General features: G+C 43.0%; 1 protein-coding gene across 1 annotated transcript in view; it reads left to right on the top strand.

Annotated features, from left to right (window-relative positions):
- The window catches only part of TRPC5 (transient receptor potential cation channel subfamily C member 5), a 93,133-nt gene that overhangs the window by 35,992 nt on the left and 37,898 nt on the right, over positions 1-19,243 (top strand). The window contains exons 3-4 of the mRNA XM_017819611.1: positions 1,510-2,031; positions 18,438-18,774. Coding sequence (XP_017675100.1) covers positions 1,510-2,031; positions 18,438-18,774 — 859 coding nt within the window. The remainder of the gene's footprint in view (positions 1-1,509; positions 2,032-18,437; positions 18,775-19,243) is intronic.

Below are 19,243 nucleotides of genomic sequence, written 5' to 3'. Positions count from 1 at the left end.
CCTCTGCCTGTGTGTCTGTAGGCTGCCAGGGATTTAACTCCTCACATGCCACATTTAGGGGAGCAAATTTATTCCCCAAAATCCCTCTGCCTGTGTGTCTGTAGGCTGCCAGGGATTTAACTCCTCATGTGCCACATTTAGGGGAGCAAATTTATTCCCCAAAATCTCTCTAGCCCCCCAGTGAGCCCTGCTTCAGTCACTAGCCCTACATCTTGATGTGTTGATCACATTTGGGATCGTGTTGTGTGTTGTGAACAGGCTCTGTCCCACTGTTGCATCTGTAGAGGTTTACTGATGAACTTTAGCTCTTTTGTGCTATAGAGGCCTTTCAGTCCCAGGGAACTGACATTCCATGGCTGGAGATTCACTGTCTCATAATCAGCCTTGGGGGTATCCTGTGGAAGGATTTTTAATCACTTACCTCATGATACTTCATCACACCTATACTTTAGGATTTATACAGACTAATATTTCCTGTCGTTACGACTCTTTGACAACAGTTGTCTCAAGCACCTTTGACATTTGCAAGGTGAACCAGACCTACTGTTCACCAAAAGCAGCATTCCTCCCTCCAGCAGCAGGATGCCAAGTGCCAGGGCAGGAGTGGTGGGCACAGAGAGGAGGGTGTGTTTGAGTGGTGATTAACACACAACAAAGAGAGCTGCCTGTGCTGCAAATGGAAACACTGTGTGCTTGGGATGTAAGAGCATTTCCATCTAATTTAGCTCTCTGCATACAGTAATAAGACACAACAGGGTGTGCATTAAGCTCATCTTTTGGGAAGTGCAATAGTAGCTGGAATGCACAGCCTGGAGTGGCTTATTTCTAGTGGACTATGGCTCATTAATTTTACATTTAACTTTTTTCAAGTCCATTTAAAAAAAACCCCAATGAATCTATTCTGAGGGCAGTTATGCGATGTATCCTTACGCTGAAAAGTATTTTCAAATGAAAACAGTAGGGAAAAGAGAAGAAGAGCTTTGCCCACCTGCAGACCAGTGTTTGGTTTTTGCAGGACCTGCTACCAGGAGGTTCTTGGCCTGCCAATGCAGAATATATCGTGCAAATAGTGATAGCTATGGAAGGCTATTCAGTGCTTACTCTTTTCTAGATTTTCTTTTTGTGCAATTACCTGTGCCTTTTGTCTTCCTTTCTTTCATCCTTTCGTTGTTTTTTTCTTTTGGTGTATGAACCAATACCCATTTCAGATGAGGTTTACATGTAAAGCATTTGGATGGGGATGGGACTGACTTTTCAGACTGGAAGCTGAATGGTCACAGGTTCCTGATTAGGAGGCAGACTGGCTTGATTTGGGGGAAGATGGTTTTGCCAGAATAGGAGTGTGTGTGTGTGTGTCCATGGCTATAGCAGGATTTAAAGAACAGAGGGTGTTATAAAAACTCTGTTTTGTTATGGCATCACTTCAAAAGTATGAAAGAGGGACATCTGATTTCTGCTGTTCCACGTGAGATATGACTTCATCCCTTTATGGTTTATCCCTTCATACAGGTTCCAACCTTGATGATGGACACCCAGTTTTCAGAGTTCACTCCAGACATCACGCCGATCATGCTGGCGGCTCACACCAACAACTACGAAATCATCAAACTGCTTGTCCAAAGACGGGTAACGATTCCACGCCCACACCAGATCAGATGCAACTGTGTGGAATGTGTCTCCAGTTCGGAGGTGGACAGCCTGAGGCATTCCAGGTCAAGGCTGAACATCTACAAAGCCTTAGCCAGCCCTTCATTGATTGCCTTATCAAGTGAGGATCCCATTTTGACAGCCTTCCGACTGGGCTGGGAGCTGAAGGAGTTGAGCAAAGTGGAAAATGAATTCAAGGCTGAATATGAAGAACTTTCACAGCAATGCAAGCGTTTTGCCAAGGACCTTTTGGATCAAGCACGGAGCTCCCGAGAACTGGAGATCATTCTCAATCACAGAGATGATCAAAGTGAAGAGCTGGACCCCCAAAAATGTCATGATTTGGCAAAGCTAAAGGTAGCAATAAAGTACCACCAGAAAGAGGTAAGAGCCGTCTGAACGTGAAGGTATTGGGTAAAACAATTCATTACTCACTGTGGGTTTATTCAGTGTTTCTGGCTCTCAGGTGTGATGCTGCATGGAGCAGAGAACCCTGTGCACCTGGGTCGATCACAAACCAGCAGGCTCAGTGCACCTTGGTGACAAGGTGGATTTGATGACAGTTGAGGGCAACAGGACTCGAATTTGCTGCAGTGGGCTATGGCTTCTACAGTACCAACAATTTCTGTTTCAAAGCTACTTGAATCCCATTTCATTGTAACCCACCCCCTGCAAAGAACAGCCTTCAGACATTTCCAGATCTGTCTCTAAAAGCTTTCCCCAGTTGCTGCTTTTGTGCAGGAACCCAAAGCTAGAAGGGGTTGCCTAGCTCATAAAGGTTGACTCCTTGGATTCCTCATTGGCTGCAGGAAATAGTGTAATACACAATTCACTTCCTGCAGCCACCAAACACCTCTAAGCACCCATTCAACATTAATTCATAAGGGTCAGAGAAAGGAGAGCAGCTAAAGAGAGCAGGAGAGATCTGGAGCACTGCTACTGTCTCAGGTCTCCATGTTACCAGCAGTTTTATTGGGTGAAAATGCTTGTGTGATGCTCAGAAAAGGATCACATCATGCAAATACTTCTTCACACTCGTGACACCTCAGGTTGATTCTTGGTCCTTGATCCATCTGTGTTTTAGGAACTGAGAAGCAATTCCCAGAAATTCAAACTCCTTTCTGTAGTTCCAGAGAGGAAAGCCATACTTCAGCTAAAGGACACAGAGCCTTTCAGAAGCCCTGCAAATCCAGAGATTTATAAGTTGATTTAATAAAAGCCATGAACTCCAGAAGAATGCTGACCACAGTTTCATTAGTTGGCTATGGATTTTCTTTCTCTTTCCAAACCCAGACAGAATTTAGTAGATGATATATGACTGTTGGCCAGTGATATTCCAGGTTATCTGAAGGAGGAATTGAGCTGCTTGGTTGAGGAACTGAATTGCAATGTCCCTCACATTCCTCTGTGTCTTGGAGGGTGATGTGGGTAGCAGAAGAACCTGCTACATTCCTCTTTTCACTGCCTTCCCCAAATTCAACGCTTCGTTTTATGCACTGACCCAACACGATATGATAACATTCCACCTCCCTGAATGGCTGCTCGTGTCATCCAAAGTACAATAGCCAAGAAGTGAAAGATGTACATTTTCTTTCATCCCTTTGGTCTGTTGTGTTTCCTGAGTGCCAGTCCCTTTGCTGCAATGAGCTGGAGCCAGAACCTCAAGCTTTTGGGGTTCAGTACTTGGCCACTTACTGCCCTTACTGGGCTAATCCAGCCAAGTGTCAGCAAGGCTCGCCGGTGTCGTGCCAGGTTGTGCTTTTAACTCGGGCTGTGACAGTGTTAGGGAACACCATGAGTGCTTTAGGGACACGAAAAAGTAGTGAAACATTAATCTGGAAGAGGGTAATACAGGTAATAGGGTCAGTGTTCATTGAGTCTAAGAAGGGCCAGAAAGACCACTTCTGCTTTTTCATTGACCTGACAGCCACAGATGCTGCTCTCACGTGCACCCCTCAGCAGCCAGGCTACCCCTGGCACTGCTGTGTGTAGATCACTGCTGATCCTGATGTCAGGTCACTGCTGGCATCCAAGTGTGAGCCTGTGGCCACCCTTATCTCGTATTCACATTCAGCAAGAGCAAGTCTGAAGGACTTCACTGTATTTGAAATGTGGCGCTGAACAGTCCTGAAGATTTTTTATTTTAGAGTAACAAATTTTTAATCTTGCTTGACAGTTTTTATTCTTTTTTTTTTTTAGGCATATTTGACTTAATTCCAAGCATATGGACAAATTCCATGTTTTGTGACACACTCATGACAGTTCCAGCCTATAAATTATAGCAAATATGCTCTGTGTTGCCAACTAAAGTCTGTGCTGTTTCCAGGTAGAATACTGGTGGGCTGGGGCAGAATGAATGAGGTTGTGAAACCAAATACTGAACCCCATCATCCTACCTAGTTGTTCACAAAAACCTGATGCATCCTGCAGGATGGTTGTGGTTTTCTTATCATGTTAATTAGGCCGTCTTATCATGATAATTAGTGCAATACAAAACCTCAAGCAAGATACAAACATCCTGCCAGATTCTGAAAAAATGAGTAGGAACATTTGCCAGGGAGATGCTGAGAAATGTTTTTTAATCATGATTGAAGAGCATCAGACTGAGAGAATTTTTGTGGGGACAGGAAGGAAAATAGAAGCGAGTTTGGTTTCGTGAAAGAGAGTTCTGCAGAGAGAAACAGCAGACTTTTAAAAGCAGATCATCTTGTTCCACTGAAGCTTTTTGTCTTAACATTAAATGGGATTGGATTGGATTGGATTGGATTGGATTGGATTGGATTGGATTGGATTGGATTGGATTGGATTGGATTGGATTGGATTGGATGGAGAAGATTTTTATATCTTAATGTTGACAAAAATAAAAGTCAAATCTCTAGTTGTCTAAGACAAGAATCCAAAATTGACTTTGGTTATTTTCTGGGGTGTCAATTGTTGTTGCAGGTGTTCGTTCTTTCTATTCAGCATAATTTCACATTGTTTTTAGAATAATTGGTAGACAAATTTCCTGCAGCGTTTTGCTTTTTGAGCGAAGTAAATCTCAAATTTCCCCCCAAACTATAAAATTATTCCATTTCAGCCTACTTGGGCAGACAAGTTCAAGTTCAAGACTGTTTTCAAAGAAGTCGTTAAGAGGAAATGGGTAAAGAGATCATTGCCTTTTGATGGAGGAGCAGGACTGTGTGTAAATCACTTTGCACCAGTGTAAGTGATCTGGGAATTCAAGAATCTCCACCAGACACATTATTCAGTGTTCTTCTCTCTGAGGCATTTCAGGTGAACCCACCATGCCTTTCCCCCCGGCCCCCATTGCACTCCCATACTGAAGAGAAGGTGCTGGTTTGTTCCAGGTACAGAAAAGTAACAGCATTCAAATTTCTAGTGCAGGTTGATGACCCCAGCAGTGAACATACAGGACTGAAAAAAATCCCAGTGGGAAAAGCTAGATGTCTGTGGTCAGACGTTGGAACAGGCTGGCTAGGGCAGTGGTGGAGTCACCATCCCTGGAAGTGTTCAAAAGGCATGTGGATGTGGCACCTGGGGACATGGTTGAGTGGTGAACATGATGGTCCTGGGTTAATTGTTGGTCTCAATGATCTCAGAGGTCTTCTCCAACCTTAAGGAGTCTGTGGTTCTATGAATTATTCTGTGTGCTCTTGCTCCAAACTGTGCCCTTGGAGGAAGGCTTTTAAAGCTAAATAAGTGCTAACTGTGCAGATGAATAGACAGTAAATTTTTTAACAGAGTATAATCTGGTTAAGTACCTAAATCCTGTTGGAGATTAGACATTTATCTTGCTGAGGCATTTGCTGAATTAGCGGCACCTTTTGGCACTTAGCTACTAGAGAAAAACCTGATCTTGCTTTTAAGTTTTAGCAAACAATTAGCAACCAGCCCTGCCACAGACACACACCCCTGTTCTCTGCACCGAGTCCTGTAAACACACTCGTGGGGCACACAGGTTTATCTTTTAACCTGGCCTGAGTGCCTCAGCCTTCACAGGGAGCAGTGTGAGCAAGGATTAGCAAAGGGAACCACTTCAGTTGTGTTCTTCCTTCAGAAAGAGAGCAGCCTCATCCCAAGGGCTCCAGCTCAGCCTGTATCCCCAGGTACATCCCACTGCCAGTGCATTTCTGCCTCGGGACACAGATACAGGTTTGTCTTTACAACGATAGAAAAATCTCTTATTCCATTTTTTTTTTTCACCAAAAAACCCTGGGAGGTAGAAGTTTTGATTATTCCCAACCATTAAACCTGTTTAATATTCTACAAACTGACAAATGTGTCACCTATTACGAAGAAGACCTTTTTCCTTTGCAGGAGGGTCAAAACAATGGAGAATAAATTTCTTGCTTTTCATGTTTGTTTTTAATACGCCCGTAAATCCTAAAGGGTAAATTACTGTTTAGGCAGATGGAAAAACCTCAGTTATACGGGAAAGATTAAAATGCGCCCTAGGTAACTTTGTAGTGTATTTTATGGCAGTAAATGATAGAAACATGCTGTGCAATGTTCAGAAGCTCCTTCTCACTTCTCATTTCAGGTGTAGAATGGTTGTGTCCTCAGGTTCAACTTGCAAATAGCCCTGATCGTTTCTCCAGAAGATAGGAAGGACTTAATAGTTGTGATCCCTGTTTGCTTGATAGTCACAAAATATTAGAAAAAATGACGACAGCACTAGTGCACTGAGAAACATGACTAATTACATCCAGCACAGACATGTCAGTTTTCTCAGTCCACTGTTAAAGAAATCATTTTCGAAGGATCGCAGTAATTCTGGTCTAAGAGACCAGCAGGTTTTTCATGAATGCTCTGTAGTATACAGCGTTTGTCTTTGTATTATTACTTCTCAAATTCTTTTATTCATGACTAATTTTGGAAGAAGAAAGATGCTGAGAATTTAGTACGAAAAGACAGTTCAGCTGTTGAGGAGCAGTCTTCACTATGCTCTTCTGGCACCAAATTAGCTCTGCATTTGTTAATTTGTTTGCATTTCTAAGAAAAGATGGGGAAAAGTCATCTCTTAGGATCTTGCCAGTCACGTAAAACACAGTTGTCTATACAGTGTGTATTGTTGTATTAGAGAATCAGAGCATAGGCAGCATGCAAATAGAATTTTTATGTCCTTTAAGTTTTTTTTTTACATTGCCAATAATGTAGAAGAACCATAGTGCAGCAGTGAATGAGGTCTAGAAGGGCAGATTCCTCTTTGTATTTAACATTCTGCTGTGGCACAAGAATAGCAATATACATTCAGCTTATTCCTGGTCTCTGTCACAGGTCATTCACATCTTCAAAACCAAGTGAAACATCACAGTAGTGGGTTTTTAATGGATTTTTCTGCTGCTGGTACTGGCAAATAGCTGTGCAGGTTTAGTTTATGTGTCTGTAAAAAATGCACACAATACAAGACACTCAGAAAAAAAATTATTTTGCCTGTGACTATATTGCTTAGCACTTTCATGGAATTAGATCAAAGGAGTGCACAAATTTCCTCTCAGAAATCTTAACTGTAGTCTCTCCTCATCACTGTGCTCTAATCGATGGCAGGAAAGGAGAGGAATAGATTTGTTTGCTTTCCCAATTCAAAAGCATTGCTCTTTGCTGTTTTCTCTTCAGGATGAAGCTTCAACAGTTTTGGTCCTTTTTTTTTTTTCCCCAGGACATTTACATAGACAAGTACCTCTTGAGATACAGTACTGGAGTAAATGAATAATCATTCCTGCCGTGCCGCATATTTTTCCACTGTGTCTTGACTCTTGTCAACTGTGTGGCTGCAGTCAGAAGCACAGCATCACTCTCCAGGGAGCATGCATAAACCTGGAAAATTTCTGAGGGCGCTTCAGTTAGTGTATAAAAAGAGCTTATAAAAATATCAGAGACGCGTGAAAAATGAAACGCGAGATCTGTGAAAATCAAAGCTCGTGTCCTGCACCTTTTTACCCGTTTTGAAAGCCATTCAGGTATCCTGATGGATGGCCACAGATCTTTCTTTGCTTGTAGGCATAGTTAAGTTATTCTCCTGTGGGTTTGTCTATTTTCTTGCTATACTGCCTGGAGGAATAACGATACAGGGCTGAATATTTGCACTGTGCTCTTTAAAGGCAAAATGAAAAGCCTTCCTTGAGCATGCACAGCATAAGCAGGCTTTTACTTTTGGATTTCTGGAAGGAAATCGTACCAGGTTGGGAAAAGATCTTCATCAGGACTAAACGGGGAAGCAGAGCTGCTCCTGGTGGAAGCTTTTTTTTCATTTCCAGTGAATCTGGAACGTCCACATCCCTTGGGGTGTTCGATGGTGAGGGTGATGTGGTTACACCATGTCCAGCTCTGTTCTACACACAGACCTGAGTGTAAGTTTAGGGATTTCAAAAGCGCTGAATGTGCAAATGTGACCTTTCATTTTCCCACACCACCATTCCATACAACAATCCATCGTTGTTGTATGCAGCAAAGTTCCCACCTGGTGTGTGGACAATGGCCTGTGCTAAATGAAGCTGTTTTTTCTCAAACTCAATCCCAGCAGGCTTTCATGCACGTGGTGCTAACAGAGCTGTTATCAGCAGCTTCAGAGGCAGGACTTCGGCGTGGCAGGTGGGGAGATTTGTCTGTATTTGCACCCTTAAAAGAGTCATTCCTGCTGACTGCTGGTGGGGCATATCTCAGAGCCCCTACTCTATGGGCTTGTGCAGTTGCCAGATCTGTTTGTTCAGTTTTGGAAATTATCATGGAAATTTTAACCTCTGCAGCTGTTACAAAAATTAGGACAAGAGTCATTGAAGCATAACTTCTCTCCAGACTTGGAAGAATAAATAATATTCAGAGAACTGGTGGTTCACCAGTTTGACAAAGTGGACTTGAATGTTTATTTGAGGAAACAGTATTATTTGGTATATTATTCATGTAACACCAAAATGTTCTAAGTTGATGAAGGTTAGCCACATATCACAGCTGTCACAGAGCAGAACTGCAGAACACTCTCTTTTGACAGCAAAATCATCTCTGACTAATCTTATCATGTGCAAATTTGAAGAAAAAACCTTGGTCAAGGACAAGGACTCTGCTTGTGTTAGTGTGATGTATAGCAGGCAGTAAATGCCAGGATCATTCTTTCAGTCATTTTTGGTGCCTTGTGCCTCTGACTTAATGATCTCCTGGACAAAGACAGGAAATATGTTGAAAGCTAAACAGGTTGCACTGTTTTAAAAACACTCAAGGATGAGTGAGTTTGTCAATTCCCTTAACTTCAAGTTCCCCATCAGTCTTCTTGCCAGCAAGAGAAGAGGCTTGGGAAGCCAAAGCCAAAGTACAGGGCATGACTGATGGGCTTTCTACAGACAACAAAAACTGGAGAGAAGTGACACCTTCTGTATGATATCAGCCAAGTGTTCAGTCTTCCCACATCTGAAGGTCTGGAGTGTGTTTGGAGTCAGCTTTATATCACTGGGGAAGAGTATATCATGTTATTTCATACTTCACTTTGAATGACACCCTGAAATAATAAACTCCGTAGAAAAACCATTGCTATGGATTCTTTCATTTAGGCACAGAAGTGGTCACTGGTATTTACCCGATTTCTGTGAATTTCAGCTTCACTTCTGTGGCTTAGAGAAGTGAGTTATGAAACCCTCTACAGAAGAGAACTGAGATTCCACACCCTTGCACCTCCCGTGTATACATCAGATCCATCATTATCCAGACGAGGTGACTGAGAACACAGTTACCTCGTAAGTCTTCGCTGCAGGAGAAGTGAGATGAATAGATGGGTTAATCACAACACCCTCCCAAACTGAGATCTTGTGCAGACTGACATTTAAAAGTTGTGACTGCAATTTTTGTTCTTGTTCTTTACAAACCCCAGCTGGCTGAGTAAACATCCTCACCCCTCAGCAGTGATACTACTCAGGAGCAGAGGTAGCCTTTAGAGGTTCCCAAGAATGTGAGAAGTGTTTATACTGTGCTAACTTGTTCATTCATGGATATTGGAGTAAACTTACTCATTCAAGAAAAGGTAAAAAGAAGAAAGAAAAAAACCCCAAAATTAGTTTCAGCGTAGATGTGTGTCAGGTCAGAGAGGAAGCAAAGGAAAAATAATTTTAGAACTTTTTATTAACAGTAATTGGGTAAAGTAGGTGTGTGTTTAAAAATACTTGTGAATGACTTTTAAAGTTTTCATGTTTGCTTTACTTATCACTTAGTTAATGTAAATGTTAGAAGTCCACTAGGGAGAATAAACCCAGCCTTTTATTTAAAAGTCAATACCTTCCCCACTTCAGCTAAAGCCCCTGAGAGCTCCCAGTATTCATTTCCAGGATCTGTAACTGCTGAAGTGCTGCCTGCAAGAGGACTTAGGAAACGCTAAAAGGTTTGTCTCTAAATGGTTTTTAGCCTGAGTGTTTTTCCAGTGCTTCTGAGGATGTGTCCAGTATGTCCTGGTTAGCTCTTGGAACCCAGGTGTGTGCTGGGGATGAACTGACTCTCTCTGAGGTGTACTGCTTGTATTCAATGCTTGCTTGTACTGCAGCACTCTGCCTTTGGAAACCCAGCCTAGATCTACTGAATCTTTAACAGAACCATATCCTGGGATGCTTGCTGGAATACATCCCTCAGGAATTTATTTATCAACGTTGGGCTCTTGCTCAGGGTCTGACCCAGAGGAACCCTGTTCTGGTGGGGTGTTTGCTGCAGGAGCACCGTTCAGCTCCTCCACTTTATTCACTGCTGAACTTAACGCACTTAAATCCCGCTGACACCGGCCATAAATACAAACCTACAGCTAAACACACCTTTAAGCACTCTGAGTAGACATGAATTTAATTACAAGCTTAAAGATTTTATAATTGCTTCTTCCATGGGTAGGTATCCAGCATTTGCAAGCATCTGCCTTTGTCCTAAGATATGTGGGACTTCTTTTATTTAAATAATTTAAGCGAATCCAACATGAATGTGTTAAAACTGTGAATTTTGATGAAACTGTGGCAGGCTTTGAGAGGTTATTCAGTCTTTCCTTTTGCCAGCATTCACATCACTGCTGAATTTGCAATTGCTACTGCTTGAGCTGAGTTCATGTGTGCTATCATCAGAGAGATGTGGTATGAAGACCTTTAGTTAAGATTCATATGGCATCATAATTTAAAATATTTTAAGAACAGATTAGACAAAGTTCTCTCTGATTTGAGGCCATATGTTCATCTGTGGAGGATCATGTTCATCTGGAGTTTGTTTTATTCGCCAGCTGAGGGTTTGAGCAATTTGGGCAGCACCAGGTTTTCTTGAAGGACTCAGTCCAGCTCAGCCATGTGATCCCCTTGGTGGCAGGAATGCTGCCATTTGGATTTGCATCAGTGCTTCACTGCTGGTACTAACAGGTGTGTGAGTAGCAGCTGTGTTTTTGATACGATATTCATTCTGAAAAAAAAAAGATTATCCCTTGGAAGTATCTGATAAGGAATGTTGAGTTGTAGTCCCAAGTTATACAGCCTCCCCTCCAACTACTTTGTCTTATTTCTTCCTTTTTTTTTTTTCCTGTTGCAGAAAGTACTTAATTAACATGATGAACAACCATTAGGTGTTTACCCTCTGCAGCTCACACTTCAGCAGCAGAATGTAAATAACTTTGCAGTCATTAACAAGGTTGAACTTTAAAAAGAAATATGCTACAAAAGAGGATTTTCTTATTCATCTCACCATTTGCAACACTGCAAACTTGAGGAGGCTGGTATTTCTTCTCTAGAATATCTGGTCTCACAGGGCTCACTGGCTCTCTGCAGCAGGCATCAAAATAGGCCACACAGAGGTTCTCTCTCCTGTCTTGAGATAATTTAGAAATGGGGCTCTTTGAGTATTGCCCACTGGAATTTCCTTTAAGAGCAATCAAACCACTGCATTTCCATTCTTCCTCACAAGATCTTTTCCTTGGTACAAATAGAGGCAGAAGGGTTTGTCTGGCCCTGGAAGTGTTTTGTGCTACTTGGTTCTTAGCAGGAGCATCCCAAGGATCTGGGAGTTCAGGAAGAAGCTGGATCTTGAAAGTCCAGTTCTTTGCATAACATTTCACCTTGCTGAAGTCAGAGTAAAGATGATCACTTCATTGAGTGGTGTGATCCATTGTACCAAGTGTTACAGACTGCTTGGGCTGTTGGACAGTGTGTATTAAGCTTTTGGGTTAAGACATTAAGATGTGGCGTTGATTGACAAACCCAAGTCTGTGATAGGACTGACAGTGTAGGACTTTTCAGTATCTACATGGGAGGAAAGATATTCTAGGCAATTAATTCTGAATTTTCAAGTGCAGAGGCTCCCCAGCTGTGTTGGGGTGTGTGGGGTGGACAGCCTGGGTGCAGTGTCTGAGTGGGTCACCCCTGCCACTGATGTGGGGTGGAGATGAGGGGCACAGACCTGCTGCTCCCACCCTGCCTGGCCACACTGTGCTCCCCAGCACAGGGGGAGATGTGTGTCTTTAGAGACATCTCCCTTCCATCTGCCAGAGGGGAAGGTGCAAGGCAGCACCTATGTGGGATGGGACAGGACTTCCAGTTGAGTGGAGAATGGCAACGGCATTTATCCTTTTCATGAGAGTCTTGGGGTCGTGGGAAATCTGCCTTCATTGCAGATCTAACTAAAATACATACCTATGCTACTGCATCAGACACTGCAGTTGCCTGACTGCAAAAAGTCACATAGGTTGCAAAATCTAACTCAGTTTGTGTGAAAACCTGCCTTTCCAAAGCCAAAATAGCTTTAATTGTAGAAGGCAATAGCATAGAATAATACCCCAGACCCAGTAACCTTGCAGGCATTCAGCTGCTGTGTTTGAGATGCTCTGGGGTACAGTGAATCTGACCTACTCAAACGAGTGTGAGATGGGAACTGAAGTTAATTCCATGGCTCCCATGCCATGTTTGGCTCTCGGTGGGAACCTCCCTGGGAGCTGGTGTAGCTGACTGATAGAAAAACTCTGTCCTGCTTATTAGCACAGGGCTCAGCAGTTACAAATTAGTGATTATTCATCTATGAACAGCGTTCACTCTCACCATCCACAGCAAGAGTACAGACAAGAACTCCAACAAACTCCAAACAGAAAAGGCTGTTGGCAGCCGTCAGGATAATCAGAATAAAGGCAGAGAGATGCTGTGCTCAGCCCCTGTGATGTCTATCAGGGAGCTATTTCAGTTGCTCCCTGAGGCATTCATATCTCAGCCCATCTGTGTCTGATCCTAAATTACTTATGACTATGAGAGATCAGGGATTTCCCCATAGATCAGGGGAGGGGGGTGGAACATAATTTCTGTGTTTGATATTTATATTAATGGCAGAGCACGCAGAAAGCATTTAATTCCCAATAAGAATTTAGGTGACTTAAAAATATCAGTAAAGATTAGTTATTAAGAAAAAGACACTCCATCCAGCAGCTGCTTTTTTCCCTTACGAATTTTCTCCTTGGTATAGGATTAGGTGGCAATGAGTTTGATGAACACTGAAGATTAAGTTCTCTAATAGCATGATCCAGCTGCAAGCCAAATGTTACACAAAGAGCCTGGCAAGACAGGAAGAAAGAGAGAACATAAAAGACTTTGTACTACAATAGTCTCTACCCTCAGAGTGCTTCACAGCTATGACTGGAGTTGCTGATCTCACTTCTTGGAAAGGCCAAGATACTCATCCCCATTTTCAGAGGCCAGGAGACAGAGCACCTTGCTCCCAGGTGATACAGGGCTGGTGTACTCACAAGAAGGACTCGGAGTTGCATCTTGTCTCCCAGTTACTCAGCGAACTGTATCTTCAGCTAGGGACGGGTTCTGCTCGACAGGTCATGGAGAAGGAGATAGCTTTTGGGATTACCTCCTCTAGAAATGCATCTGCAGGCTTGTCTGCAAGTGGGGAGCACCCTGGGCAATGTTGTGCCAGCAATACCATGGGCTTCAGAGCATCCATCGTGATTCCATCCCAGCTGGCAACTCAGCCCCACGCAGCCGCTCTCTGCCCCACAGTGGGATGAGCGAGAGAATCAGAAAAGTGATAAAACCCATTGGTTCAGATAAAGACAGGTTAATAGATGAAGCAAAAGCCAAGCATGCAAGCAAAGCAAAACAAGGAATTCATTCACCACTTCCCATGGCAGGCAGGTGCTCAGCCATCCCCAGGGCTCTGTAACACAGAACGGTGATTTGGGAAGAGAAATGCCATCACTCCAAACATCTCCCCCCCTTCCTCCTTCTCCCCCAGTTTTCTATGCTCGGCATGAAGCCATATAGTCTGGGCTATCCCTGGGTTCAGTTGGAGTCAGCTGCCTTGGCTGTGTCCCCCCTCCTTGGGCAGCCCCAAGATGACTCACTGGTGGGGCTGTAGGAGAGGCAGAAAAGGCCTTGGCTCCATGCAGGTGCTGCTCAGCAGTACCAAAAACATCCCCACACTGTTTCCAGCACAAATCCAAAATACAGCCCCACACTGTGAAGAAAATTAACTCTTGCCACAGCACAAACAAGGACAGCATCAAATGTTTAGTTCCTACGAAAGCTGAATTGAGCATAAATGCCACCTTTTGGAGGCTTCTCTTTTCATTAATTCAGCTGTCAGCACATTCTCTGTCATGTTCGTGGGATGGTGTCTTGTGCTGCCGCTTTAATAGAGATTGGAGGCTCCTATAATGCAGCAATCCTTGGAAAAAATGCTCGATACTGTGCTTCTTAAGCATTGGAGAAATAGTGGTTTATAGTCACATATTCTCTTAAACAAACAGAGCTCCTGGTGCAGTACATTTGCCTCTCATTCTGGACCATCTACAAAACTGGACAATAAGCAGATTTTTAAATTATCAGCATCTCTGCTTTTCATTGTGCAGACGCTTTAACTGATCCCAAATCCTGTCACACACAATACATTCATGTGAAATGATAAAAGGCTGTGATATGCACATGCACTATTTCTGTCTATGGCACATCAAAGGCTTTGCAAAAAGGTGAGAAAACATATTTGGGCCCATACTTATAGGCTCATACTAAACTTTGACTTAGGAAAGGCCTTGGTCTAGTGTTGAAGACGTCAACTTGCTTTTCCAAACCTCAGTTCTGCTATTGGCACTGAAGAAATTTCCTTAACTTTATGAAGAAATTTGAAATGATGGATGATAACAAAACTTCCACAATATTATTAGGATTTCAGGCTACTTCAAGCCTAGAAGGGCTGTAACTAAGCTTTTTCATGTTCTTGTATTTTATGTGCATTGATTTAGTGCTATGAATCCTAGACAACCTTTAATGAGTTGAACATTCAGTGGTTTAGTTCAGTAAAGGAATTTGATGGTTTAGTCTAAGTAACATGGAAAGGAAAGTTACCAAAAAGCAATCAATTCTTTAGCCAGCACACCAATGGCTTAGTTGACTTCTTCATTATAATTCATAATTCCAGTGTTTCTGCAAACTGGAAATTTTTGTTTTTTCCATCCAGCTGCACTGCTGGAGATTTAAGCAGCAATATTTACTGATTTTAAATCTTTAGTTAGTAAGTTCGACTAATACAAATTAATAAAACTTATAGTGGTAAGTGCTTGGCCTTGTCTTTAATAAAGACAGCATCTGATGGTTTGTGACATTAGGGAGAGCCTCTTTCTGTGGTATGTTTAAAGTTCCCATGGGCCATTTTCAGTGAGGTTGGGACTGGCTTGATCGGAAAACTTAATGGCTTTTTCCATTTCCATTCCCTTTTGCCAATCTGCTCTTTAAAGCTGCTCTTTCATGATGTGTGAATTTCTCTCCATTTGAAGAACTAACATCAGATACAACTGAGAAAGCAGATTTTAGAAATGAGCCATTAGGCAGAGAAGAGGCACTTTTAAGATGCTTGCAAGTTGCACAGCAACCAGAGGAACATACAGTCATTTGATTTCTCAAATGACTTTGACTTTGACTCAAGGGAAAAACAGTTTTGTTCTCCCCTTAGAGCTTTCTATCATATGTGATAAAGAGAAAATGTGTTTATAACATTTTCTTCCTCGAAAAAAAAAAAGAAAAAGAAAAAAGAGTTGTGCCTCATGTCAGAGAAGCAGGAGTTGTAAATCAGTGCAGAACACATCCAGTAACAGCTCCTGTTTGGGATCTTAAATGAGAAGATAGAGCAGTGTAACTTTCTGTTTCTTCTAGATTTTAAACATAAAGCACTGACCCTTATGAAATCAGAGATTAAACCCCAACCAACAGCCATCGAGGCTTGATGTTTTTTAGTTTCTGTAGAACTGTTTCTTTAACCTGCCCAGAGAAGCTGTGGCTGCCCCATCCCTGGAAGTGTCCAAGGCCAGGTTGGAGGGGGCTTGGAGCAACCTGGGCTGGTGGAAGGTGTCCCTGCCCATGGCAGGGGGTGGGACGAGATGAACTTTAGGATCCCTTCCAACCCAAACCATTCTGTGATTCTGTGATTTTATAATCACTGTCCCCAAGTGTGGAAATGACATTTTTCTGATCATTACAAGGTCTTGGCTTTTTCTGAAGACCTTGTCAGCTATTGCCCACTTTCTGCTGCATGCATGTGCAGGTTGATTCCAAATCACACCCTCTTCTGATATTCTTTCCCAAAGCCCTCTGGGACAGAGTGTCATACTTGTATGACAGATGCAGAAGTCATCAGAAGTTTATTGTTGTAATAACACAAAAAATCCAGCTTCATAAATGCCAGATAGTCCTCTTGGAGATCTTATTTTCAATGCTAATTTGGGTCATTCTGTATATTTGAACTGCCCAGTCCAAAAGTGATCTGTTTCTAATACAAACATCTTGTTATAATATATAAAATACATTAACAAAATCTAAAAATACTTATAGAAGTGAATGACTTCATCACACTAATTTTTCCTTTTGCTTGACCTTGGTTTAATCATTTTGAACACGGTGGTGACAGTGTTCTGCTCATATAGACTGCTCCAAGAACTGCACTTGAAAGTCTTCCCAATATTGGGCATCTTTTGTGGTGAATGAATATTTAAAAAATCTCAGTGTGTGCTAAAGCTTTTATTAAATTAATGCCTCTTTCACGCTGAATCTGTTCTCCTGGTGACGAAGAGCTACAGGAATGTCTAGGTATCTTTGGACATGACAAGAAGAGCCTTGTACCTGTCTCATAAATGCACATGGGATGGCTGACTCAGTATGAGTCACTGAGGGCAGTAGTAATATATATGTTATATATGCTTCTTCCAGAGGCAAAAAATCACACCAATGTGGGGTGGCAAAACAGAAGGACTCTTGTATTCAGTAGCCCTTTTGGTACCACAACATATTCCTTCACAGAGCTGGTTTAATTGTAGTGGTGAGAGAGTGTTTTGCCTGATAAAATATTCCCTGAGGGCTGTGAAGAGTGTGGTGGCACCACATGCCTCCAGAGATCCCTTTTAAATACAGGTGAGCCAAGTTCACACAGAATCACAGAGTGCAGCTCTTGGGTGAGTGGCCCATATGGGGATCAGACTCACCCCCTTGGTGTTAACAGCACCGTGCTCTGACCAACTGAGCTGATCTCAAATGTAGTGAACTGTAGTGTCATCTTCAGGTTACTCCCTGCTTTGAACCTCCTTCATAAGAGGTCTCTTCTCCTTCATCAATGCTGCTACAATTGTTGTGTCCATTGCAAGTGTGATTCTTTCTGATTTAGGTATGTCCAATCATACATATGTTGCTACAGGAGCATGTTTATCCATAACTCTATCCATGCTAAGCTACTTTTTCTGGTTTAATTACAGCACAGTGAGTATAACAAGCATCCTCAGAACAATGGCTGAGATTTTCTTTGAATTTCCAGTGCAGATTAGAAATCAAATATGTAATGAAAAACACAGTTGTCTCAGTCCTGCAGACATCTCTAGTTATCTCTGGGTCTGAAAAGCTTTGAAAACCACGGGGCTGTCCAGGTATAATCAGGAACATAAAGTCTTCTGGCATAGAGCAGAAATATCATGGCTTGAGTTTGAAATCCCAGAGGCTGTTTGGGATCAGAACAGTCTGAAGTCGGTGCAACCTGAGCATGTCTGGTGTGGACTCACTGAGATGCAGTAAATCACCATCACAATGCTATTTTTTACAGAGTGAAGGTAAACTCCCAAGTGTCACCTCTGGTGCTGTGATCAAAGATTTCTTTTGGCCTCCACTTAATCTCCTACATTTTACAGCTGCTCCCTTCCTGAATAGCGAGGTTTGCTTACAAATGTGCTGTCCTGCTTCCCAACAGATGTCACCTGGCTGCACCTCACGTCGCTGCCTCATGCCCAGCCCACACACACATATTGTGGCCTCCTTGCACAGAGCCACGTGCAGTACCCCCCACAATTCTGGAGACATTCTCTCTCTCACACACACACACCCTCAGAGGTTTACACCTTTTCCCTCCTGTCTCATCTTTTAGTCACTTCTTCAAGATGCTGACAGTGCTTTGTTTGAGGCAGTCAAAACCTGAAACATTCTGAAAAGAAACGTGCTCGAACACATGGGAAGAGAAACAGCTTGTAGTAAATTTTCATTGTGTCACTTTTGCACGAGGTTTTTGTGTGGTGAGTGGCTGATCTACATAAGGATGCTTCAAATAGAAAAATAATACTTCTTCTGCGAGAAGAAATCTTAAATCTTATATAGAAAAATAAGAGCGAAATCTGCCTCCTTTCTCCCTTCTGTCTCCAAAATATGCTTTTCCACCCCATAGCTGGCCCTGAACGTATTATGAGGGTTCGTGTGGGCTCTAACACATATGTGAGGGGGAGTGCACATGAAGCACCAATCAGTAATAGTCTTTCTCTCTTTTTTCCTCCTCAGTTTGTTGCTCAGCCAAACTGCCAGCAGCTACTAGCAACACTTTGGTACGATGGTTTCCCAGGATGGAGGCGGAAACACTGGGCAGTAAAACTGTTGACCTGTGTCACCATTGGACTGCTGTTTCCCGTGCTGTCCGTGGCGTACCTGATTGCACCGAAGAGCAGGCTGGGACTGTTCATTAAAAAGCCATTTATAAAGTTTATCTGCCACACCGGCTCTTACCTGACCTTCCTCTTCATGCTCCTGCTGGCGTCGCAGCACATCGTCAGGACTGACCTTCACATGCAGGGGCCACCTCCCACCATCGTGGAGTGGATGATCCTGCCCTGGGTTCTAGGTAAATCCAAAACACAACAAAGCTGAGCCACAGTTGCCTGACTGGCACCCGTGGTAACTGTGTGGGGACTCATTCCTGATCTCAGCATCATCAGCATGTGAAGAGATTTGGCAGCCAGCTCCAGAAACTGTGCAGAACAGCTGGGCTCCTTCTGGAACAACAGATCCTGCTGGCCTAGGGCTCTTCTGCTGTTCTGTTGCCATCTGACTTTCCTTTAGACATGACCCTGAATAAACCGTGGCAGATGCAGCTCTCTCCCTGCTTCCCCCATGCTCTGTGCAAGGAGGGGGTTAGGAATTAGCTTCTGGGTCACACACAATGTCACCTCTCCTGCTGGTTCAGGTCTGCTGGCTGGTACACAGCAGCAGGCAGTGCCCAGAGCCTGTCTCTGCTCCTGCCTGCTCCCTGCCTGGCTGCCACAGGCAGTGTGCAGGTACCAGCCCAGTTTATTCCTGGGCTGCCAGACTCC

The sequence above is a fragment of the Lepidothrix coronata genome, unplaced genomic scaffold (assembly GCF_001604755.1).
Source record: "Lepidothrix coronata isolate B3197 unplaced genomic scaffold, Lepidothrix_coronata-1.0 Scaffold2, whole genome shotgun sequence".
In the NCBI taxonomy this organism is placed as follows: domain Eukaryota; kingdom Metazoa; phylum Chordata; class Aves; order Passeriformes; family Pipridae; genus Lepidothrix; species Lepidothrix coronata.
Note: the sequence above shows the minus strand (reverse complement) of the source record. Positions and strands in the feature narration are given on the sequence as shown.